Source organism: Ixodes scapularis, unplaced genomic scaffold (assembly GCF_016920785.2).
Source record: "Ixodes scapularis isolate PalLabHiFi unplaced genomic scaffold, ASM1692078v2 PGA_scaffold4__175_contigs__length_147842914, whole genome shotgun sequence".
Classification (NCBI taxonomy): Eukaryota; Metazoa; Arthropoda; class Arachnida; order Ixodida; family Ixodidae; genus Ixodes; species Ixodes scapularis.
This window is the reverse complement of record NW_024609879.1, coordinates 91,914,776-91,940,943: the sequence shown is the minus strand read 5'-3', so window position 1 is coordinate 91,940,943 and position 26,168 is coordinate 91,914,776. Positions and strand designations below refer to the sequence as shown.

General features: G+C 45.4%; 1 protein-coding gene across 1 annotated transcript in view; it reads left to right on the top strand.

Annotated features, from left to right (window-relative positions):
• LOC115323501 (DENN domain-containing protein 5B) overlaps positions 1-26,168 on the top strand; it is a 91,582-nt gene that overhangs the window by 39,481 nt on the left and 25,933 nt on the right. The window contains exons 17-22 of the mRNA XM_042293206.1: positions 2,872-3,024; positions 4,403-4,499; positions 14,375-14,479; positions 18,428-18,560; positions 19,712-19,840; positions 23,409-23,530. Coding sequence (XP_042149140.1) covers positions 2,872-3,024; positions 4,403-4,499; positions 14,375-14,479; positions 18,428-18,560; positions 19,712-19,840; positions 23,409-23,530 — 739 coding nt within the window. The remainder of the gene's footprint in view (positions 1-2,871; positions 3,025-4,402; positions 4,500-14,374; positions 14,480-18,427; positions 18,561-19,711; positions 19,841-23,408; positions 23,531-26,168) is intronic.

The following is a 26,168-nucleotide window of genomic DNA, read 5'->3' as shown; positions in this document are numbered from 1 at the left end:
TTTTACTAATAGCACACTGTTCAGTGGGCCAAAAGAAGAAAAGTAGAAAGACAAAAGCCTGGCTTTCAGTGCGAAAATTTCAAAAAACAGCGGACTATTTCGTACCTCCTCCCCTTCGTAAGCTCTCTGCCTTTTCACTGTGATACATCCGCGGTCCCAAAAGCGCGTCATCGGGTCCAAACGCACGTCACAGGAAACCGGACCTCACTTATTCCCTTCACCCCTAACCTGACATAGTGGTGGAAGCTACGCGCTTGCCGGACCAATCAGCCGCCTCCCTTTCATCACCTTACCTCATTATCTGGGGATTGATGGCCGAGTGGGCTGAAGCGCACACCCAGCTCGACGCGTGTGGAGCGAAAGCTCGCGCTGCAGAACCCAGGGATCCTGGGTTCAAGCCCCACCCCTGCCCGTTTCGATCTGGATGAGCATCGTACCGGCGTGCGGTCGTGTATCACTACTGCGTAGGCACGTTAAAGATCCCAGGTTAGCAGTCGTACTGCACTGGCAAAATTGCTCATCTACAGTGTAAACCAGTGTCGCCTCTACTGGCAGACCAACCTTACGCTGTATAAATTACAAACGTCCAATTTGACTTTGATTTTTGACCTCATTATCTGCGCGTGGGTATGCGCGAAGGAGCGTGATCACGTGTCAAGTGTGGCTGGCCCAAAGAGCACGTAGCTTCTACAGCACTGTCAGCTACGGGGTGAACGGGGTGGGGAAAGCAACTTTTGTCTGAATTTTGAGCGACGGGCTAATCTTCTAGGGGGACAATGGCTCTGTCCAGCTATACAAACGAGATCCCGAGCAAGAGGGGACTCCCCCCTTTCCGTCTTCTTGAACTATTTAGTGGAATGCGCGATTTATGAGTCGAGGAGGAAAGCTAAACAGGAAAAAGTTGGAAAAGCGTTTCATGACCCCTTTAAAATGACAGTGAAATGTATGGGCTTCGGGCCAGAAGAGAATAAAGACAAGTTTTTCATCTGCAGAGTGGTGTCTGGTGTAAAAGATAAGCGATTAATTGGACTAACAAGCACATACCTTTCACTTGTAGAGATGAAAAGCCTGTCTCTATTCTCCGTTTCGCCCGAAGCCCATGCATTTCACTGCCCTCTTAAGCGCGAATGGAGGTCTTTGACATCATTTTCCCTGCGTGTGCTCGCGCACACCGGCGGCTGCTGGCTCGTCAAAAGAACGTGTGCCACTTATTATGGGCACTAAATTCTTTGGTTCAGTATCCCTTTAAGGTAGTGAGTTAAAATCCTGCCTGGGGATGGAAGTTTTTTTTATACAGTTCCCTATGGGCGTTACGTTTTTGGCGCCATTATTTCGTCATATCAGAACTCGAAAACAATCATTGCAGAAAAACTTTGTGGATATCTCGAGCTCAAAAACGTTTTGCACTCCAGGTGCTTACGGCGGGTAAACCGACGGGCTGCGTTCATCGCACCCTAAAACGTGTGGTCTCAGTAATTACTTTATAGGCAAACCAAAGCTAATGTCTGGCAGAGTGGAATTTCGGTCGAAATGCTGGAGAAGGCAACCGGTAACTGAGAAATGAGAAACAGTGAAAAACGGACAAGAGGATTACAGCACCGTGTCTGTCTACTTCTCATTTTATCGTCTGTTTAGTGCCCTTTCTCATTTTCCTTGGAAGGGTCTAAAACTGTCAATGGACCCGTTTGATTGAGCCCCCAGTCCCCTGGTCTGTGGCACGGGTGTCAGACTGGCACGTTTGCACTGTCCTCATTTGTGGCCCCTGAACTTTTGCCTGGTGATGTCATAGAAGCTTCATGCTGTCACCTGTCCCGATCCTGGCAGTAGCACAGCAGCAGAAATGGATGTGGCAGACGCCTCTTTTGCTACAGGTAGTTCTGCAGTCGGACAGTTGATGTAAACCAGGGGTCTTAAAACCCCGGCCCATGGATCAGGCCCACGAAAGCCTTCCGACCGGCCTGCGGCTGGCCGCACGTCCTCAAGTTAGGCCCGGCCCGCGGCCCGCTTTTGGCAGGCCCGTTGCCCTTGGCGCGAAAATGAGCGCACGTAAAGAAACGGCGTTGTGACGTGCAGTAAGCGAATCATATTCGTTCCGATTGGTATCCCACTGATAGTTTTGTGCCATATTTATGGCATATTGTCATCATAGTGTTCACCAATGCTAGTCCTTTGTGCTATGTCACTCTGTGTTAAAATACATATAAGGAGATGGATGGCACATTCACGAAAAATGTGACTGTTGTACCTTTGCGTCTTATGAACACATTGTGCTTAGTGTGTTTTATCATAACTGTCGCATATTTTTCGCACAAGTTCTACCATTCTAATATAGTTTTCTGCCCTTTGTAAATATGTGAATCTTCTATTCGCTCATTATTTATGTCTTGCATGTTTAGTGGGTCAAAGCTTTTTTAATGTCACAATTAGCTAAATGTGTAATGTCAAAATAAAGTAAACGTATTATACACCTTCCTTTATTTTAAGATTCCTATAAATTGAATTAATTAATTTAAACGATGATTGATTTACTTTTTTGTCGTTTATATTGGCTTATTTATTTTTCGGCCCTCGAAACTGCGACAACTCCCCAACCGGGCCCCTCATCCATAATGTTTGGAGACCCCTGATGTAAACTAAAGTAGAGCCAATGTGGGACGCTGCAGTGACGGCCACCTTTGAGTCTGCTCACTTTCTTCGCCAGAATCGTGACAACTGACAGATTGACATGTCGGGTCTTGGACATCATTTGTTGCCGCCTCGGGACCGCTTTTGGTGCCTGGGCTGTACGGGACGCCAGAGACGCCAGTCAGGGATGCATTCCGGACACTGTACCATTGTGAGAGTTGACAGTTTTTCAATGTGGCTTCCCAGACCAAGCGCATGCTGGTGGAGAAGATGGGGGTGGAGGCCGTGGAGCTGGGACACGCCGAGGCCAGCATCACGGGCCTCGAGGAGAACACCCTCCTGGCGTCCTTTTGCGACCTCCTGGAACGCATCTGGTCGCACGGACTGCAGACCAAGCAGGTGCGTCCGCCCGCCGCCTGGGCCGCGGCACGCTCTCCTCGTTTTGCATCGTGCTGTTTCAGAAACAATGCCGTTGAGAACTTTGGTTTTTACGACCGTATATGTAGAGCGTTGTGTAGTTGAGTGTTACTGGATGTCCTCGTTGAGAGTAGTTGATTCAGCCATCAGAAGATGGCGTCACCACCTCTGGTGTCAGTATAGACCGGCACGCTGTTTACAAACAAGCCCGCGTCTGCCCACACCAAATGTGGGCACTGCGCAAGCGCAGAAACCGAATTTGCATGAAGTGAAACGTCTGAGCATGGGCTGCACCGTCGACAGCGCCACCGCAGCTGCGTGACGTCAGGGCCGCATGTTGGTCTGTATGTTGTACAGGACTGATCAAAAAGGTTCCTAAATGCGTGCAATGTATAAGGTTCGCCCTTTTTGTTTTGGGGGTCCGTGCCTGAGATGTAGCCTCGGTGGCAACATTACACTAGAGACGTCGCAGTGTTCACGATAGCTGGTGTCTGACTGCGGTGCTGGTACAGCGACAAGTCCTTAGAGATGGAATTCTTGGGTCATCTTTTTTTTATGTGATAATGTGACTTCGTGCAACTTTGACATGCCACTCTGATAGTTGGAGCTTTGCGGAGTGTTTGGTAATTTTTTTCAAAGAATGGAGTCTTCTTGCTTCTGACGAATGGAACTTGCAACGGGTGAAACAGTGTTTCCTAGTCTCTTGTTGTGATTCTTGTTAACTAACCTGTTTATCCTGACGGAGAAAGTTTTTTCGAGGACCAAGATATTTCTACTACAGTAGTTTGGTTCCACAATCAACAACAATCCTGATAGCAATCTTTGTGATGCAGCTTTTCGAATAAAGAGATTGATAAATGATAAAGATTTAAAATTTGGGCAAGTTGGTTATGCATTAAGGAGCTAAAAACCACGGTTTTTGTCTCTCTTTGCACCAATTTTGTTTTCTTATTGTTTGATAAGGAGCAGCCCACCACAGTAATAGGCCAACAAGAGCATTCTTAACACAATGTCTCTCTTCAAATATGGAGGAACAAGAAATTAGCTCATTGAGCTTTCGCTCAATGAGCTAATCTTTTGCTTGTTGAGCGAGAGCTCAACGAGCAGCGGTGCACTACTGCACGCCGCACAGCGGCGTGCAGTAGTGCACCGCTGCTGTGCGACGCGCATTAAAGACGCCAGGCTAGCAGTCATGCTGCACTGGCTCAATTCTTCGTCTACAGTGGAGACGCCAGACGACCATCGGGGCTGGCCGATTTCCAGCTATCCGAGCATACATGCTACACATTTACTTTGTACCGAAAAGCCTAGCCAAGGAAAATCGGTCGCCAAGCTGATGGGTCCGCCGCCGTCTGTCCAGGGAAAGTCAGCGCTCTGGTCACACCTGCTGAATTACCTCGAGGTCGAGGAGTGCAGAGCGAGTGGGAAGCCCATAGACAGGAATTTTTTAACTCCAGGTAAGATGTTTGTATAGACTTCTTTTATTTCTTTTTTTACTGCTAAAAGTTGAATGCTGATGCATTGTTATCAACTGACAATGCTGATGCATTGTCGTCAAGTCAAAATGCTGATGCACTACTGTCATTAAGCTTAAATGCTGATGCATACCGTAATATCCCGAGAAATGCCCCATCCCCGAAAGATTACCCACCCCTATTTTTGGCACGATTTGCTACTTTTTTTTTTTTTCTAAACCATCAAAAGACAGCTTACATGTAGTACTTGCAGGGCCCTGGCCAAGGTTGACCTCAGCAGTTATGGTTTTACTTAGCCAAGATGGAAGATAAGCAAACATTGCTGGCTGAGAAGGAGAGTCGTCTTTGGTTCGTTGCCCTTTTCTGTAATCAGAAGTTTCACAGGTCACAAAATCTAAACCTAGCTAGCATTTTTTTTTCAACTTTTTCGATGGCACTTTTCATGTTATCCCACTCCTTGTTTTCACCAGATTTGCTTCCGATTTTAGGTGGGCTATCTCTCAAAGTATTACGTTCGTCATCAGGTTTGAATGTTGGTGCATTGTCGTCGAGAATCCATCTCCCCTTTTGTCCTGTTGATAACTTGTCTTGCTTTTGCATGTTATGCCTTCTTTCTTGCTTCTGTGGCGGCCTTGTCTTTGGGCTGACAGATTCTATCATCTTGGTACTGTTAGAAGAGGCTTTATTTGTCTGGTTACTCGGCGGGCTTGTGAATGTGTGTGCGATGCCTGTGCTTGAACAAAAACGGTATGTCTATTTTTGTGACTAGCAGTTACTAAACAGTAACCTACCACCTTGTTGCATCATTGCAGTATTATTAATTCCTCCAGTTCTGCCAATATTTTTTACATAAAAAAATCTTTTTGTAACTTTTTTTTAGCTGCATGATCCATGTAGCTAGTTACAAATCTGTATGCCTGAAAGCCTTTTTTTAAAAGATCGCAAAAGTTCTTTGTCACTTACTGAGGCAAGGCTTGCTTTGCAAATAACTATTCATGAAACCAAAAATATATTTTTTTTTTGTGTGTGTAGAGTTAGCAACCATTATTAAATATGGCCAAAGCCTCGAATAATATTCATTATTTAATTGTATTCATACTGACTTATGTTGGAATTATTTGGAGGAAAAGTGTTGTGAGGCTGTTACATTGGATAACGCCCCATTTTAATTGGGTTTATTTTTCTCTTCTATGTCCTTAACTTCTGCTGAATATTTGGTTCAAGTCCATTGTAGCTTGTTAATAGAGTGGAGAAATGTACTCTGAAAATGCAGAGTTGCTGCTCTCCCTGTGAAGAGTAAAACAAACAAAAATTGGAAGTTCCCTGTTAGCCAGTCTCACACACGTGCACAACATGCTCATTTACATGCATTACAGATTTATTGTGGGCACACGTGCATGTGCAAGAATGACTGTGTTTCATGCTCCTTGAGGTGCATAATTGAGTAACTCTGAAAGGTTTATTCACACGGTCCATTTTTCAGCGCGCAGTAGTTTTGCGGAATAGGCTAGTTCACTCTAAGAGTTTGACGTGTTGACTTACAAGGATTTCGTCAAATCTTGTCGTCCGCACCGGGAATATTGAGCATTTTGCTTCAAATGATATGAAGTATGCTCAGTGTTAAGAGACAGTCTGCTTTATTAAAGGGAACTCCGGTCGAAAACGAAACCAAAATAAATGACTGGTATCGTAGCACGAAATATGATTACAGCCGAAATATTACACAAAGTGAATCCGCATACTTCATTAAAACCGATTTTAAAGATGCGACCAGCTGCTCTTAGCGGGCAGCAAGCGGGTTAGCTTTTAGTCAACGAAGACTGGCGCAGCACTCTTGAGGCGTCACAACGCAGCCGTACAGCTGACGATCAGTGTTGCCATCCTTCTAGCAGATAGTTTCAGTTTTACCGTAGATGCCCGAAACCAAACTTTGAGCCGTGATATATATATAAAACTATTGGCAATATCGAAAAGAAAAAAAAATTACCCCTTATAATTCAGGGACACTGCTTTAGCTGAAAACAGTTGTAATTCCAAATTAAAAAAAAAATATTTACCAAAGTTTCTCTTTAATATCACTTTTTAAAATTTATCGGATTTTTCTCATTCTGTTTGCTAGGCCTGCTAAACCGAGGAATGACCACAAACGCCAATGATTATGCAAACAATCTCGAAATATTTACTAAATTTTTGCACCGCTAAACGGTCAGTTATCTCCAGGCATCACGTTTATATGCTGCGCTTGCATTTGTCCCAACTGTTGAGAAAGCTGCGCTGCGCTAGCAAACCATATGTCTAAGCCGTACCTCCCTTATGCACGGCTTCTCCACTTCGTCGCTCGCTGCCACATTAGTTTTCTTTTTTCGGCTTTGGCTCGGATACAGGATTGGCCGAAAATAAGGCTCGCCCAAAGGCTTACTTTGCCTCAAAGATCAGACGTCACAGCAATGTCGAGCAGCCATTGGCAGTGTCAGCGTTTCTGCTTCGGGTGGTTGACAGGTCTCGGTGAGGCTTCGGCAAAACCCCACTCTAAGAGCGAGAAGCACGCGCACCCTTTTTCGGATGCGGGCGTCTTCACTTGTAACATTCAAACGGCACGTCTGTTTCTCGAAACCTAGTTTTACTACACCAGACTTGCCAAAAAGATGCACCGTGTGAATAGAACTTTAGTGGCATGGATGTTCAGCAACAGTATAGTAAATATACACTAGTAGTCTGCTAATTATTGTAGGTGATGTAGAGCTTCTCAAAGTGACTGAAATTAGTATCCAAAAGCCGGAATTGCTAGAGCCACGATTAATCAGGGAAACGGATTCACAAATTGAAACATGTCTAGGGTTTTGTATTTTTGGTAAGTACCGTTGATCCCCAACAATTGACCCTTGTGCCGGTTTCATTGAAATCAGAGAAAACCGGAAAACCCCAAAGGGCAGTTATCCTTGACTAAGAAAAGACCAGGCTTCGTGGCAGGAAAATTTTTTTCTACAGCCTTATTTTGCATTGACCCAGAATGGCCTAGGCTGCATTCTTTCTTTGGAAGCACACACCTCGTCTTGCTTCCTCCGCATATTGGTTCGAGGACATTTTCCAAGTATTCAAGATACGTGCGTGTTCCATCGAGTTTGGAGAATTCCGTGTCCATTCTAGTGCTTTCTTCGACGTTAAACCCCCGCTCGTTGTTCGACACCAGAAACTAATACCGCAAAAGATGCCAAATTTCTAAGAAAAGTAAACCCCCGTATAAAACGCCCCCAAATTCAAGAAAAGATAAACCCCGAATACATGAAACCCTAGACGCAACTTATCCAACAAAAAAGGCGAAATCTGCGAACAAAGCTTTGGGTGCACGTCCCTTGCCAATTACTGGAGGGGGAAAGAAATAAAATCAGAGATACCATATCTGGGATGTTTCGGTATAACGTAACCCTGGGACATTGTGTTGAGCGGCTTGTAGACGTCGTGCTACTCAGGTTCTGTTTCTAACTCTCAAGCCTGTAAGCCGACTCTGTGCAACAAATTTAAATGTATTTAGGTGCCCACTTTGCACGCACGTGTGTTTGCTTAGTGGAATCGTGCAATATTTTCAAGCACCACATAGTGCTTTTTCTCAAAAGATATCAGTATACTATGCATATGTAAATGGCTTCGTAAAAAAAAGTTACACAACTATTGGCAAATTGTTACTTGAATGTCATCAATGTAGACGTTTGAGCTGCTGCCTTGGCCTACGCTGTGGCAAATTGTGTACATTCATCTTTTAACCCTTTGATTTGTGTCAGCTATTTCTTTTAGCTTGGGCCATGTGTGCTATCCAGCATTTGGTCCATAGCCTCTTTGCTTGCTAATTTTTTAATACTTGCTTTTAAGCCGTCCTTAACAGTAGTTTCATTAACCTATTGCTTCCAATGCTGCGCTAACCCTAACCTGCTTTTTTTCCTTTCTCCTTCCTTCTTTTTTTTCTTGCACAGCCCTCGCTTGGTGCGTCTTGAGAAGACGGATTGACTGTATGTCCTAAGTTCCGTGCTTCCTCTGATTGCTAATTGCCTGACACCCTAATCGACGTGTGGTGTGACTTACTGCCTTGGCGCTGTTGCGCTGCTTGCCACAACATATGCTCAGAATAACATCCTCTAATTTTCTTTCGCACTTGCATCAGTGCTGGGATTCAAACAAATGCCAAGGGTGTGGTGTTTTCACGCCAAGGGCTTTTTGCTGGCATAATTTATAGAGGTATTAGTTGGTTCTAACGTGCTGTTTATTTATGCTGCCGTTCTAAGCCATTAGTTTGAACCATATTGTTAATTAAGAAAACATAGAAGTCTCACTGCCACTGTCAGATGTGTCGATGATTGTTTGTAACCCGTAGTTGCGTTGAGTCCAGACAACAGAGCAGTGAGTTTTGACAATGTTATAGGTCATTAAGGCAGGCCACTGAGAAAAGACGTCCGGTTTGGGATTCTAAAGAGCACTTTTGGAAAAGATTTTTTGTTTTAATTACAGTCGAACCTCGATATAACGAACTTCAATGTAACGAAATCCTCGATTTAACGAAGTATTTTATTTTTCATAATTTCTTGCCCATAGACCCCATGTATTTTTAGTCCCTATATAACGAAGTCTATTTTGCTGCAATTTCAATATAACGAAGCGCCATTGCCATAGAAGGCAATAAATAAATCAACTCTAAAAAACAACTTCGCAAAAAAATTGTGGTTAAAAAAAAAAATTATGCGCAAACGCGAGCGCTTGATAGGTTACTTCACGGGGACAGGCCTTCCAACGTTCCTAGGCTGCCCGAGGATGCGGCGTTGGTAGCGCCGGCGAGGCATGCGGCAAAGCGGATTCCGCGAGGCTGGCCAGAAAATGCCGAGCAAAAAGTTAACACGGCATAACAGCATCACCACTGACATTCACTGATCATCATAGTCCACTGTACCGCGGGTAGCGCGGGAGCGACGTGATGGCGCGACCGCGCGACCGCACGGGCAGTGCCATCTAGGAGAAGACCGAAAAGACCGATTATCGTCTTGCGAGCGTGATGTAAAGCAAAGGAGCAAGCGGCGCAAGCACACTGTGGGCGCAAGGGGGCAAGTAAACTGTGCGGTCAAGAGTGCTGTGTAAGTTGGAAACATTGGCACCGCCTAAACTAAACAGCTTTATTTTTTTAACCGGGCGGTTCACTTACGTGCTTGCTGCCATAAGGAAACGTAAAGTTCTTTCTTTGGATGAGAAAGCAAACGTTTTGGACGCCATCCGGAAGAAACTGCCGAGATCACGAGCACTCGGGAAGTGCTCAACGCAATGGACGTACTGAGGAGGTACACGGCGTCGCATGGGCAGCAAGATGCCGTGCAAGCGCTCTGGGCGCTCGAACGCCGTGTGACGCCGCCGACGCCGCTGCTACTGTCGGACAAGGCGCAAGCAAAACTCGCGGACTACTTTGCCCCTAAATAAATGTCATTTTCGGTGAGTTTTCATACCCGTAAAATGTATCGGAATTTTTTTTTTTTCCCATGCTAAAGCCAAATTTCGATTTAGCGAAATTTCAATGTAACGAAGTAAATTGCGAATTTTACCGACTTCGTTACATCGAGGTTCAACTGTATTAGCTTTTTGTCAGGCACTATGGTTCTATGACACTTTAAAGAAGAAGCAGTTTGCTGTGTGGGGTAAAAAAAGTTCATCTAAATAATACTTGTAGAAGTAAAGTACAAAGTAAATGGGAGGATATGTACTTCAAGTAAAGTAGTAAATACACGGGGCACATTGTACTTGAAGTAAATACTATAAATGCAATGTACAGTGAGTTCCCGAGAAAAGAGAACCGTGTTTCTTGGCCCAGGAAAATAAAATATGAATCACATATAGCTCAAACTCCGTGAGAATGTGACGCTAGCAGCGGGAATAGAATGGAAAGTTTGACAAATGGACGTTACCTGGATCAAAAGATAATTGAATAAAAACGAAATTTTTCTATGAATTGACATCCACCTAAACCTAACATAGTCAAAATGAGAAATGACATTGGGTGCATCAGTAACGGCTCTCTCGGCTCTGAACGGTGTAACTCGAGTCGGAGTTCTTGGAGCACCTACTGAACGTCTGCTGAACGAGCACGATTGCTTTTATTTGGCACCGGTACTGAAGAAGTCTCGACAAGGTCGTTAGAGATCGTTAGGAAAAAAAGTGAGTGACTGTAGACATCAGTGCTGCTGTTCAAAGCGATCCAAAGCGATCGAGCCCTTTGCGGGGCAGTGCAAAGGCTGCTACCATTGGCGGACTTAGCAGTTTGCTGCCCTTGGCGTCATTTAACAGTGCCACCGCCCTACAAACAGAAAGGGTGGGGAAGTAGTTAAGCTTAGAGTCAAAAATTTTGTAAAGTACCTAGATTTAAAGCTAAAATTCGGAGCTAGATTCAATAAAAAAGCCAATTAATTTGTGGGTGGCCGCACGTGGGCCACCCCAAAAATTGTGCCACTCTAGGCAGCTGCCTCCTTTGCCTATTGGTCACTCTGCCCCTGGCTGCTACTGTTATAAGAACCGACAAAAACGTCTTCAAAACATGTAAAATGTGGAGCTCGGTGAATCTACACTACTGGTTACGATACTTTTATACGGCCATACGTTTGTTCTACAGTTCTTTACAAACTTACTATAAAATGTATTCGTATACAATCAGGAGGTCGGCCGCGCATGGTGGTCGAGGTTTTTTCGACCGAAGCGAGTGTCGGCCACCGTCTCATAATTTCACACATTCCGATTTAGCTATGCACAGAACATTAATCGGGATAGTATCTAACCGCGCACCAAAGTCATGTCATAAACTGTCCTACTCTGTTGAGCACGAACAGGACTATCGTCGATAATCACTAAGTTTTTGTTCAAAGGCAATCAAAACCAGCTTCAAATTAATGTTTTATGAGGTTTGTTAGCATCTCCAAAACAAATTAAATACACTCCAAGTCATTTTCCGAAAAGAGCCCGATCCGGAAATGAAATTAGAACGCATTATTTATCTTACCTTGAACACTTTTCATTAACAAAAGCGAGCAAACCACAAACCCACACCGTAGCCAATGCAGTTCCTCCCGCTATTTTGTTTGGTTTTGTTGCGTGAGCTACACTGGCCTGGTTGAGCAGTTTCGCGTGGCACGCATAATGAGCCGTGCTCCGTGCTGTGCATGCGCAAGGAACAGTGATGTCACACGGTGCACAGCTGGCGCACCAAAGCCGCCGCCGCCGCGTGCTCCGCCGCTGCCGCGCTTGCCTCGCCGGTCTGCGCATTCGAGAGGAGTGACATCATAGCCGCGGCAGACGCACTGGCACCACCGCGTGCCCAGCTGTGCTACTCCGTTGCGCAGTAGCCAAGTCTGACGCTGCACCGGAGCTGCTTGATAGCGCCTCTCATTTTGTGCGCATAAGCTCATGCTACGTATATCCTGGCATAGCCGAGCTAAGCCACCGCAATTTTTTTTCTCTTTCAACACCGGAACTTCGTTGGTGATCCGGAAATATGTCATACTGTGCTCCTTTCACTCCTCCTGCACCGTCTGCGGACTCGGTGTACCAGAGCGCGACTCTTTTACTCCGGAGTAACATGCATTGGAAGTCGCTTTTTACTGTCTAGCGGAAAGAGCGCGAGCTCCTTGACTTGCGGATTCGCTACTGAATGTGTCCATTGTGGGCGCCTGTAGTATCTTTTGCACTGAAAAAAACTCATTAGCAATAAAGAAGACAATATCCTTTTTCTTGCTGACAAGTGTTTTCCACTGACCCACAAGCGTCCACAATGTCAAGTTCTGTTTTGACGATATTAGGCTTACGTGGATGTCGGCTCGTAGAAAAATCTCATTTTTCTCAATTATCTCTTGAACTTTTGCGTTTTGTCTTGACTGCTAGCATCAGATTCCCTTAGAGTTCGAGCTTTCTGCGATGCATAGTTCATTTACCCAGGCCGAAAAACACGGGTCTTGTTTCTCGGGGACTCCCTGTATTTTCTAAGTAAAGTACAAGTACTCATATGTTGCCCCAGGGGTAATTAGGGGTGCATCAGTTATTTTCAGATATGGCAGAGAAAATTGGATAAAATCAAGTGGCCAAAGAGTGATTATTTTACTCTCTCTGGTGGCTGATGAACAATTTAACAGAATCAACTTGTAAGGCACTTATTTGTATCGATCTTAAAGCCACCATTACTTCACTCAGGAATGACTGGATGACGTCTCGAAAGACTTTGCGCATTTTCACGTGATGATACGCCATTTTGTTTGTTAGAGGTTGGACTTTACCTTACTGGGGAAACCAAAGACATAAGCATGTTGTTCTGGAAAGAGCTTAATTTCATTGCGACCAAATTTGGGGAATGCAATTCGAATTTGGGAGTTCTATTTTTCTCGGAACTACCGGAAAAAAATACTTTAGGTAAAATACAAGTACCGTAAAGTTCCGAAAGAACGCCCCCCCCCCCCCCCCCCCAAAATGAAGAGATAAATGGTGAAACAAAATGGGGTGGGCTATCTTTGGGGATGACACAGCAAAACTTTATCAAAAACTATTGATAAACAAAAGAACCCCCTCCCCCGCTACAAACCACGTGACGCGGGAGCTGATACTCCAGATCGCGGACACCGCAAATTTACGTTTCACGATGCGATAAACACACGGGAGTTCACTACGAACTGCCGTGTCACGGAAAAGGATATTGAAGGTTGCGGACGCAGCAGATTCTCGTTTTGCCGTGCGAAGGACCCGCTGAAACCCGCCGAGAACTCTCATCTCACGGGAACGAATACCACAAATCGCGGACGCAGCAGATTCAAGTTTTATGGTGCAATAAACGCGCAGGAACCCACTACAAACTTGCCTGTTACGGGAACTGATATTGTGCATGCAGATTGCGGACAGAAACGCGGGAATCCGCTGCGAACAATCACGTCACAAGAACGAATACTGCAGATCGCCGACGCAGCAGAATCATATTTCACGACGCAATATACACGCGGGATCAACTAGCGTGCTACGGGAATCGATATCGCGCGCAGGCAGGGGACACAAGCGCGGGAATCCGCTACAAAGTCTTATGTCACAGGAACGGATACTGCAGTTCCTGGACGCCACAGATTCTCATTTCACGATGCTATACACACGCGGGAAAAACTTGCGTGTTATGGGAGCCGATATCGCGCGTGCAAATCGCGGACAAAAACGCGGAAACCTGCTATGAACTTGCTTATCAGACGAACCAGTGTAGCAGTTCGCGCGGCGAATGGGATTCTTGTCGGACATCGCGTAACGTCCAACGTGAATCGGGGGGGGTGGACGATGTTTCGGAATTTTTATGTTAACAGATATTTAGCCAGAAAAACAGGATGGGCAATCTCTCGGGGGCGGGCATTCTCTTGGAACTTTACAGTACATCCTCAAACAATGTACTTCAAGTAAAATACAAGTTTCCTAAACCAACTTGAAGTAGTAGTTTAAGTATAATGTACCAGTATGTACTTTTAGGTTGAGTCACCCTGCAGCATTGTCACTTTTGGAAACAGCAACTAACTTCCAGTTTACAAGTGTGGGGTGTAAGTGGCTTAGGGAATGCTCAAAATCCTTATTACCTCAATACCAATAGCCATGGCAAAGTTGAGAGTTTTTTGCGTCTTCGTGGTTTCAATGCACTTATTTCCCGCCACTTTAGGCGCCATTGGTACTGTCGTGAACTTCAGTAGTTACGCTTTGTTGTTCAGTTCTGCTTCTGTTTGTGTCGCTCGGGCGCGCAGTGCTGGATTGTGTTGTCCCTAGCCTGCCCTTGGTTGCCGTCTCTTGTTTTGTTCGACGTTTGGGCGTCTGCTTCTTTCTCCTAGTCCCGGTGCGCCCTCAGGTCCCCAAGAGCTTCGGGTTCCCCGAACTAATTTTCTCCCTTAAGTCGGGCGCTCTAAGTGCTGTAACGAGACATCTTGCCAACCTGGGTAAGTCGCAGGCTCTTTCGTTTCTTTCATGGGCTCGGAATGAATTTTAGCCGATCTTGTCCCTGACTATAGCCAACGTCGGGCCAATTTATGGCTGACCTTGTGCCGGGATATAGCCGACCTTGTGCCAGACTTTGGCTGAGCTCATGCCAGGCTAGGGCTGACCTTGTGCTAGACTATAGCCAACTCCGTACTGTACTACAGCCGACCGCGTGTCAGACTATAGCTGACCTCGTGCCGGATTATAGCCACCTTTATGTCGGATTGAAGCCAGCCCCATTTCTGATTGAGTCAACACTAGCCCGTTCACGAGCGTATGCGTCACAGTGCATTTGTGTTGAGTGGGGTGCAGCTTATTTTTGCTTTTGCTTCTGAAACCTCTTAATTGTTGTCGCAGACTTGTGCTGCCTTGTTTTACGTGGAGTCAACTTTCTGTGGCATACAGGAAGTTGCCCCCAAGTATAGAGCTGGAGCTTTGCAGGCTAACCTTGAAGGATCACTCTGGATTAAGAGCCTGTATGCAGCAACCCCTCAGAAGGCACCAGGTAAAATGTAACGGTAGAAGCCAACTAATTTCAGAACTAGTCCAGTCCACACTCTTGTTGTTCATTGTAACGAGTGAACATCTGCAGAAAAGTAAACCTAGGCTGCAGTGTTTTCTTGAGAATATGCTGCATACGCTATGGAATTTTTAAATGTCACTATGGTATAAATAGAGAAGTAAAGTTTCTAGAGAAGTCCTATTATTCATTTAGCAAATGCTGCTGTTGCTGGTTCGCAACATTGAGGGTATCTTAGGCATGAAAAGTACTGCAAAAGTTTTGACATATTCATTAGCCAATCTCAGGAGTGGCAGCTCTCTGGTTTCAAAATTAAGAAACATAATTCTTTAAAGGGGTACTCAAGCAATTTTTTTATGGTCGCTGATTTGCCTCAAAATTGGTTCAACTTATTGATAGACACGGCTGTACCGATCCCCAAAGTATTATGTGAAAATTAAAAATAAAAAAAATATTGTGAAGTTGTTGAATTTTTAATTTTGTTCTCATTGGGTTTCCCCGAACCGAGCCCCACTACAGGCAACACTGAAGTGTGACGACAGAAATGGTACAAAGTGGGCAGTAAACCACGTTACCAGCTGATTACAAGAGGATTGCAAGAGGCTTGGAAACTCATTCACTGAATAGCATGAAGAAATCCTGGACGCACCCTAATTAAGACTACCATGCCTGCACGACCTGAAAGCCTGTACCATTTGTGACGTCACACCACTGAGAGCGCGCAAAAGTTTGAATGTTGGTTTCGGCATCATCTTCATTTATGGTTTTCTCAATAGCTATTCTGAATTTCGAGACAATAAATTGCATACCATGAAGATTAAAGTCCGGATATTCAGAAATGCAATTTGTTTGGTAGCTCAAAAAACTGCCAGAGTACCCCTTTAAACAAGAGTGGTCTTTCACACTGCCAAAATGAATGCTACTAATATGCTTAGGGCAGCTTGTTACGGTGACGATGCATCTAACATTTGTGTGTTGCTTATAGGCTTTTGTTAAAACGTGATTGGTAGTATGTTTGCATCTGTGTGTCTGTCTGCATATTTGGGTACATATACAAGCCATACCTTTTAGGGTTCATGTTAGTAGAGTTTGAAGTTAAAAACATGTTGCCTTGGGGATGATTGTATCGTGAGAGATGTTTTCTAATGCATTTTGACCAGTCTCTTAGTGACAAAGGCAATTTCTCAGTCTAAAAACTTTGTTTTTAGGGGCAAAGCTCCTTAGGGGCTAGCCATGTCCGTATGTCCGTCCGGCGTCGGGTGCTCGTGCTCACGAGCACGTGAGCACATGCTCCCGTTCTCGTGTACGGCAAAAAAAGACCGCATCTCCACGTGGTGAATGATGTTGATTGGGGCGAAGCTCTGGTGGTGCTTGTCTGCGTAGACGGTGCGCCGCAGCATGCCGAGCCTTTCGTTCGTTTTCATCCATGTCAGAAAGAGAATGTGTGGTATGGAACGTGGTTATACACGCATTTGAGCGTTTGACCGCAGCGTGACTTGGATGAAAACGATCGAAAGGCTCGGCATGCTGCGGTTCACCGTCTACGCAGACAAGCGCTACCAGAGCTTCGCCCCAATCAACATCATTCACCACGTGGAGATGCTTTTTTTTTTTTTTCTTCCTTTTTGTTGATGATTTGATGAAAACCTCCTTGTATTGTTTGCCGTGAGCAAGTAACCAAAAAAAAAAAAAAAAGAAGACATATTGTTAGGCATGTCGTCCTTTTGTGGACTTGTGCCAGCAGCCGCTTACTGCAAAATCAGTCATTTAGTATTAAAAGTTAACCTTCACGCAAATACGACCAATTAGTTTACCGTCGCTCTCGTTTTATCCTCTTTATTCGAAGCATGTACAATGCTCTGCTCTTATGCAAGCTTGAAAACACTGGGGCACGTTTTTTCAATGGCTTTGTTTGCTTTATTTTTGTTTTTGCAGAGTGTGCTGGTTTATTGCACTCTGTACCAGTGTGTTGTGGCAAAGCAGCTGATGGTGCCAAGCTCGAAGCTCTTTAGCATCAAAGGTTACCTGCTAGTATCAAAGGTTATTTGCTAGAAACAGAGTCTTATCTAACACTGTCAAAGAGAAAAGCACCCATAAAGTCAGTGCATGAGCAGAGGCACGTGAAGTTGAGCCCCTAGCGCCAACGTGCCCCAGGCTTGACAGCCTTTTTTTCTGCTTTCAAACAGTTTTAACTAAGACAATGTTCCTAGCTATCTAACCCAGTGCTCGTTTAGAAGTGAAGTGTGCTAAATGAGGTGCATTCTTGGCTTGAAGTGGTATACTGAAAGGCATCAAAACTAAATTGCAGAGAGAAGGCCAACAGTGTTGTGAAGTAGATAGACACAAAAAGGTCAGGGCTGTGAAGTACCTAGGCACAAGTAAACTGCAAATCAGTAACTATACTCATTGTCACCTCAAGAAGAAAGCATCTTTTGCACATAGTTCATATGTCACGTGAAGTAGTTCTTACAAGATTTGGTTGTCAGTGAGAAAACCAATGCTTGTTTTGATGAAATAATCCTACGGTGCAATCCACTTACAACACTGTTAAGAAAACCCTAAAATATAATCATTATAACTGATTATTTTTGTATCTGGACTCACCTTTAAAATTATCCAAAACAATACCTTTATGCTTCTGGATGGAGCAAGTTACTCAGTATTATTACAAATGTATCGGATTCAATAGACTTGGAATTGTACCTTTTCTTTATTTAATAGTTTTTAAAGAAACATGTAAACAATTGTATCATTTACGCATAAAAAGATTGGAAATCCATGTCTTTTGCAAAAGCTAGGGGATCCTAATGTGCAATGTGTCCTGTTGCTATGCACGTGCCAGTTGCAACCTTCTCACACGCACAAAGTCTACCACTATCTAGAGCACGAGAAAAACGCCTTATGTTATTTTTTTATTATTTCAGGAACACTGCGGATAATTTTTCATCATTTAACCAGGAGAGGGTTACGTCAATTCTTGAACAGAAGATTCAAAATAGTCAGTATTCGGAGCGTGTACTTGAAACAGAAATCGGACGCAGACAATCATTGACGATGGTGTTGATGTCGTCATTAATGCCATCATCAAACTTGCCGTCGACAGCGGTACCAGCGATGAAGGTTGTCTGGTCGCGACACCGTCTCGGGCTGCGGAGATGGTGCAGGGGAGGAGCTCACGCATTTGAACAAAATTTCAGGCTTTTATATTTTTTTAATCTTCGCTCAAACTATGGAGACTTGCATTGTCACCTTTTACAGCTGATGCGATAATGACGATAATGACCGGCTCTCGGGCCGTGCGTAGCGTCTACTCGCGGTTTATTCGACTTGCGTCGAGTGCCGCGTTTTCATTCCGTGCGACTTATTTGTGCATCTCGCCCCTGACCAGACCTGTCCAACCTGGTGCCCGAGGAGATACCGCAGACGCGCGGCAGGGAAGCCAAGGAGCGGAGTCGCCGGGTCAGGACCTCAGACCTGCCCGGCATCAAGCCGCTCGCTGTTTCTCTGCTCGTGGATGTCAAGTGAGTCGCTGGCAGTGTGGCCGACAACACCGCAGATTACTTCGACAAAGCAGCCATAGTCCTGATACCTTACGACAGGCCATACAAAAATACTTTGTGTCTTCCCACAGTGTCGACGTGTAAGGAAGGCTGGTTACGTGGCTCAAGAAAAAAATGTTTTAATTCACCGTTCCATTTAAAGGTCCGTGCTCCCGCTCGGGCATCCCCCCCCCGGTGCTTGTGGATTAAGGATATTTCTACAGATTCACTATTTTCTAATGCACGCTCGTCATAAGAAAGAACTGTCAACTATGAGACGAATCTCACTGATGATTTGGGGGAGTTGGGGGGGTGCTAATAACATTAGGCACATATTAGGTAATATTTTATCGTTGTGTGGAATATTCTATGGAATAGTACTTGATTTTGTATTTGCTTCAATCAGAGTACTGCCCTCCAGAAGTTCTTATTCACTGCTAGGAAACAAATGTTTCAGATGGCAGTAAAAATCTGCTCACCATTGCAAAAGGCGCAGGTCCAAGCATGTGGTCATATAAAGTGCTTTACTTGGTCGAGTGCTAGGGTAAACAAAGCCTTTTGCGGAGCTGCGCTCTTGCATCCATGTTTTTGACGGTGCTGCAAGGAATACTCGTGCAGCGTCATAAAACAGTGCTATTTTAGGTTGCCAGGATTTAGGATAGTCCAGAATCTTGGAAAGGAAGAGCCTCATTAATCGCTGGAGCAGTGAAGCTGTGTGCGTCTACGAGAAAGTAAATGTGCCGGCATTGTTCATGAACAGTTTGCCCGAGATGTGGCACGTAACATGAAATGTGATGAACCAGACAAGCAACTCTAAGTGCGCCCCATTGCAGATGCACCACACGGCAGATAGTAGATCCTTTCTATATTTTCGCCAAACAATCTTGGCAGTTGCCATTTCTTGGGCATGAACAGTGTGATTCGATCCGAGTCCTCGCTGAGCACCGACGCAGGTCTCGATGTGAGCCGAGCCAAGTTCATGCCAAAAGCTGATGCAAATTTTGCGTCTGATACATGCTCAGAGTGCCTCTCCAAGCGATGGCAGTCGAATAATTGGTGCTGTGGCTATTAGAAGATGGTGTGCGCATTTTGAAAAGGTCTATTGATGCCCCGCTCTCGTTCCATGTGCGCAGAACGGTGCAGGCGATGAGGGAGATCAAGACGGACATCGGCTATGCGAGGGCCTGGGTGCGACTCGCTCTGGAGAAGAAACTGCTGTCAAAGCACCTCAAGAAGCTGCTCTCTAGTCAAGAACTACTTAGGTATTTTCATCCCCCTTTTTTTTTTTTTTTTGTAATTATCAGCTCTTTTTATGTTTGTTCACATCTTTGGTTCATGTTCTAAGGTCAGCAATTGGTGCTCATCAGGACCGCCTAGTCTTTTTTATCTTTGTAATTGTGGTTTTAGCTGCGAAACGAGGAAGACGTTGACTCGTTCATGGTTCGCTACATGTCGAGCTCGTTTCTCTTTTTCGCTCGGTTCTTCATTTTTTGTGATGCATCATTTCTGAACCCAACGACACACTTAGTTTGTGCATAACGATGCTGGAGGAGAGGTCGATGTTTGCAGCGCGAATTTTCAACACAAAATGTGTTTTATCGGTCGATTTTTATGGAGTTCTGTAACTCTTTGCTGTAACAGAAAACCGACACCGAAAAGTGATATGCCCATGGGGGACCATATAAAAAGACTCCCGTCCCCCTGCAGGATTTCAATTCTCCACCTTGAGCTCGTGAGCCAAGTGCTTTGTTGACTAAGCTAATCAGGGTCTGTGGTCAGAGCATGCAAAAGCAAACCCAGTGGTGCAAAGACATGGTCGCGTGCTTCGCGGCCTTAGTTGTTATGCTGCGCCATCTCGTGGCGTGTCTCCGAAACGAGAGCGAATCCTAGGTAGGCTGTGTCATTCCAATACCCTTCTCTTATTCCGTCGAACGCTTATCAAAATTTTTTGCTTATCAGTTTCTGTCTGCATGATGGAGCTTGTATAATTTTTTTTATGAATTTGCGAGTTGCAAGTATGCACCTTCTCAAAAGCCCCAGAGCTATTCGTGGATGCAGAGAAATAGCATGGATTGCCAAAGAACTGCTGTGCATAAACTAACTAGCACTTTTTTTTCGTCTTTGTATGGTTAGAACTTTTTATTGCCATTTTAACGGTTAAGGCACTTGTATATGTGCCAGCACCTAGCAGCAGGTTGATACATCTTTAAGGGGGCCACACAACGATATTGGGTTGGAATGTTTCTCACTTGACAAAAGCTTGCTGGTATTAGTGTGATCCAAGTATTCTCATACACGACACCCCTGCCCAAGAAGCGTCTTTGTCACAGCATAATTTTAAGGATAAAAGCAGACTTCCTCTTTCGGCCTCTTTGCAAAAATTGATGACGTAGTCATGGGGATTGCGTTGTTGACGTGGCCACATGGAGTGTACCCTATGGCGACGACACCCAACTGCAGCTCATAGGTTCGACGCTAGCACTCGATTTGGGCTCGTGTGATGATCAATGAATTGACAGACGTTCAAGTAGTATCTCGTGTCCATTTGCTGCAAAGTTGGATGTAGCGAAACATTAACAATATCCAGAACTGATAATGTACCATGTGCTTTTTCAACCCCAGTGTGTTGCTATGGTGAACATTGGTAGGATATAATCGGCATTAGATCATGTAGTGGCTTGTTCCAACTGCAAACTAAAAAAATAAATGCCGCTATGTATTTTTCTGTTTTTAGAGCGCAGTTCTTAGGCACCCGTTTCCGGCTTGAGCAGCTTCGCCGTTGGCGTAATTGTGCGTAACCCTCGTAACCCTCATGAGGGTTACGAGGGTTACTCTCACGAGGGTTATGACAGTTACCCTCACAAGGCTCATGGGGGTTACGAGGGTAACCCTCGTGATCCTTGTGGAGGGTTACTCTGGTGAAGCTGTTTAGGTGACATTCACTTTACGTCACTCACTAGGTGCGCTGGCATCGGCCACCACGGTCGCCATCTTCGAGGTCTCCTTTTATCCCACGTAGGTGCCGTCTGGCCAGACCTTTCAGCGTTGGTTAGCAGCATTTTACGACTTTAAAGGGTCTTTTTGACCGAAACTAGGGGTTATTCTTAGACTTTGGTGCTTTTGAAGCGCCGTAGGAATATTTTTTGTGTGTGTTTTAGTTTGTTTCTGTCGTTATCAGGCTTTTCCGCCGCGGCCGCGTTGCTCCATCGGCTCCATGCAGCGCTCCGTGTCGCGCGTCGTGCCCACGGCGGTAGCTCTTTTGCAAGAACTGTGATTTTCTACATTGGGGCTTTTGTAGCACGGTGTGATTACTTCGTTTTGTTTTGCTAATTTCCTTGTTTTTTTTTTCTCTAGCGGATTTTCCGCACTACGGCCGTGTAACCGTGTTGCTCCATCGCCTCCGCGTCGTACGTCGTGCCTTCGGTGTTCGTTCTGTGCAAAAACATACCGTGCGGCTCACCGAGTTCGCAGCTAATGAAAAATGTGTCGCATTTTTCAATAGCCCGAACGATCTAAAAACCGCATGCAAGCGATTTGGCGAGCGACGATACAAGCGACGGCGACCTGCTTCGCTGTTGCTCAGTCACTCGCGCGACAAGGCAAACCGCATGAAAGCGACGGAAGCAAACGACCAAAGCGATGAGCACTAAGTTTTCTAAAAATCCAAAAACCGAGCTACACGACAAGCGACAGTGAAGGGTGAACCGCATGTAAGTGATTTAGCGAGCGACGGAGATTTCTCACCGTTGCTCGTCGCATCGTTCGGTTTTTAGATTTCTGGAAATCGTCGCTCATAGCCTTGGTAGCTTGCTCCCGTCGCCTTCATGCGGTTTGCCTCGTCGCGCAAGTGACCAAGCGACAGTGAGACGAGTCGTCGTCGCTTGTCTCGTCACTGTCGCCGTCTCGTCCCGTCGCTCGCTAAATTGCTTACATGCGGTACAGCCTTTACACGCGGTACTCGGCGGCAACAAAGGAATTAAAACGGCCCGCCCCCAAGATAAGCTGTTTTCTCTATTCTGTTCAACGAAGCTGCTTCAACGATATGAAATTAACACACACTACCAACTGACGACCGCATACACAAGCCAATCAAACGTCAAATCGCGACCTCGAAGATGGCGGTTCGACGGTGGCGCTCCCTGGCAAAATCAAACCTGCAGGCTCAGTGAATACCACCTATACTGCTTCACCAGAGTAACCCTCGTAACCCTTGTAACCCTCGTAACCCTCGTGAGGGTTATGAGGGTTACTTGGTAACGAGGGTTACCGAGTAACCCTCGTTAGAGTAACTAACCCTCGTAACCCTCGTGAGGGATATGAGGGTTAGTTACAGTCTAAAGGGTTTTCCTTACGAGAGTCACGAGAGTTACCCTTACGAGGGGTATGAGAGTTACCCTCACAAGGGTTACTAGGAAGGTCACGAGGGTTACCCACACGAAGGTTACGAGGGTCATGAGGGTTACCCCCCCTGAGGTCACGTGACCCCCCGCCTTGAAATCGCGTGACCCCTCCTAAGGTCGCGTGACCCCCCCAAGGTCACGTGACCTCAAAGAGTCACCTATCCCTCAGTACCCTTCCATCCTATCCCTCAGTACTCTTCCATCTTCTCCTCAAGAGCTGTGCTCTAATCCGGCGTTACAGGGAGTTGTAAACGGCTTTAATTTTTTTTTCTATTGTTGCAGCATAAAGAAAAAAAAACTTGCATTTTTGTTATGAGCATTATGGATTTATTCTAAGTGGTATCTACTGCAAGTAAAAAAATTGTTTTACTGCCCCTTTAAATAGTCCTTTGTTCTGCTCTGCCTCTCGATTACCATGCGCTGCCGGCAGGAGTTCCTACAAGCGGTATGCATTCCTGCGATGCGAGGACGAAAAGGAACAGTTCCTGTACTACCTCCTCACCCTCAATGCGGTGGACTACAACTGCTTCACCAACACCTACACTGCCACGGGTGAGTGGCCAGGCTTCTTCGGCAGTTCGCACACAAGATTGTTCGCACGAGCACGATGGGCAGTTCCGAGGGGGAGAATGAACTGATTCAGCTTGCACTGCCGTTTAGTATGATTTTGAAGCGCCACCTCTTTTGCTTTTGGCAAGGCAGTTTTGGACCTTGGGTGGCTCCTGGTTTTTTTTTTTTCCTTTTAAAGCGAAGCTGTATTCGCGACTCCAGCAAAACGGACGCCGCCAAGCGGGAAAACCGGGAACCAGCCGGTCCAGGTCGCTCCGCGCCCCTCCGCGTCTCTGGTGGCTTTCGCGGAGACGTGTTGTCGGCGCGGTGGCGAACAATGTAATTTGACGAAGGTCCGAATATTTCTTAAGTTCGCCTGAGTGATCATTAGTGTGGTGAAGCCTCAGTAGATTGTTTTCTTCTATTACGTGTTTGAAAGCCCGTTTACTCCACAGCACACGGTCGCGTACTTTCAATTTCTTTGATGGGGAGGAATCACGGAAAAACTTTTTGATTTCTTGTCTGTCTCGAATCACATTCAAAGTGACGACTGCTTGGTAACTGATACTGGAGGGAACATCAATGTTGCAGTCAAGTGAATGGGGAGGTTCGATAGCTGCTTTTCTTGAGTTTGGTTGTGTTCGGTTAGCTTCAAGTTTGAGCCACCCACGCCGGTCGGTGCGTTGGCTATTCACCTTGGCTGCTTTTCGCCGAAAAAGCCTCTGGACCACACTGAAGGAGTTGGGCTGATTTCGCAATTACTTGATTCAGGAAAACTTGCTCGCTGCAAATGATGAATGAGGGAAATTATCTGTTTTCAAAAGGTGGGAGACAAGTCTCGCAACGTTAGATGCTGTCACGGCATTTTGACCTATCGCGCCTCCAATATTTATATTACGAGGACGTCGAAGCCAACAGCAATCTACGTCTACATTGGTCAGGTGGACCGGCCACAAAAAAATACTAAATTTCTCCGTTCAGGATTCGAAGCTAAGTTCAATGCATAGAGGTTCTGCGTGGATGTTCAATGAAGTCTCTCTTCAGTCTGTCTCCGTGCTGCGGGCTATAGAACCATTTGGCTAAGTTTAAGTAGTATGTCTCCGTCTGTCAAATATACTTTTATTCAGCAGCTCACCTAATAGCTAGTCAACTAAGCTCATATTTCAACCCGAAGGATATACTAATATCGCTTTAGTGGGACCTCCCCCCCCCCCCCCCCCCCCCCCCCCATAGTACCCGCTCGGCAAAATGACTTCTCGATTGCTACTAAAACCTGAATTGAAATACGAGTATCAGCTGCTTAGCGGCTCGCCGGTGGGTTAACATGGTACTTGGCTCAAGAAGCGGTTGCTTAATTTTCGTCATTTTCCTGCAGCCTGTGTTGTTGGCCGAGCAGGCGACTGGAGTTGTTTCGTAATGCGGATACGCACAAAAGCTCGATTTCGCGGACAGATAAGTCGCATGGTCAAGGCATGCGAGTTAGCTGAGAACTCACTCTCTGTGGAACAATTCTATAGTCATCGCCGCTTTCCTTAGATGATCAAAACTGATTATTATCTTACCGTCTCTCCGGAGCCCATAGTTTCGGTTTTGAACGAAATCTCCGAAACGAAAGTTTGACACGAAAAGAACAAAAAAACACCGGCAAAACAAAACTATGCTTTGCAAGTTTACCTGCACCAGCTACACTTAACCGTCTCAGTTCAAATACCTATAAAATTGGAAAATTAAACAAAAGAAAATCTGTTAAATTGAACGCGCCACCTGTTCAGGCGGCCCGGCCGAGCCGCCGCGACCTGGACTCAGCCGCCATGTTTGTTTGGTGGTGGCGCCCCCTATAGGTCGCTGGAGTCGCGAATACCTCTACCAACCAAGGGAATTTTCGTGTCGTCGGCGTTGTAAGCGAAAAACGCCCGGTGAACAATTGAAGGCAAAACAGTGTATCTCCTCTGAAATCAGGCATACAGCATACTGCTCAGTATCTGTTTTAATAAAGGAAACCACGAAACAAGCATCAAAACCACATGATGGATGATAAGGCATGTGTGAACAGTAGGAACACTCTCCCACGCGTTCCCGTAAAGATTAGGTTTGCAGCTGCTTCGAAAGGGGTTGACGTCATTCGAAGCCTTCAAGTGGAGTGCAAACCGCATAATGGATGATAACGGCGTCTGTGAACAATGCGAAGCATGTTTCTTCTCCCCGCATGTGTTTTCCGGTAAAGATTACGGTTGCGTAAGCTACTTAGAGTGGAAAAGTACCCAACAGCATAGAAATCACATAGTGACATCACCACGCTTTTCAAGTGACGTTGCAATGGGTAATCATTGTGGGTGTCGTTTACAGCTTTGCGTCCAACTATCGTCGCAGCGTGGATTGAAGCCACAGTTTCTTTTTCAATTTTTTTTTCTTTCCTGGCAGCGTGGTGAAAACGCGTGAAAAAGAGATACAAATAAAACGAGAAAAATTTCTCGCTTTTTTCTCGGTTCTTTTTTTGGACGGTTCAAACTATTTGAGTGGCACTTTGAAGGTACAAAAGCAAATGTAAAAAACACACCAGTTCTTTTTTTTTAGCATCGCTTCTGTGTGCTGCCGTGTATCTTCATGAACTTAGGCCTGCTTCCAAGTAGACAGTGGTGGT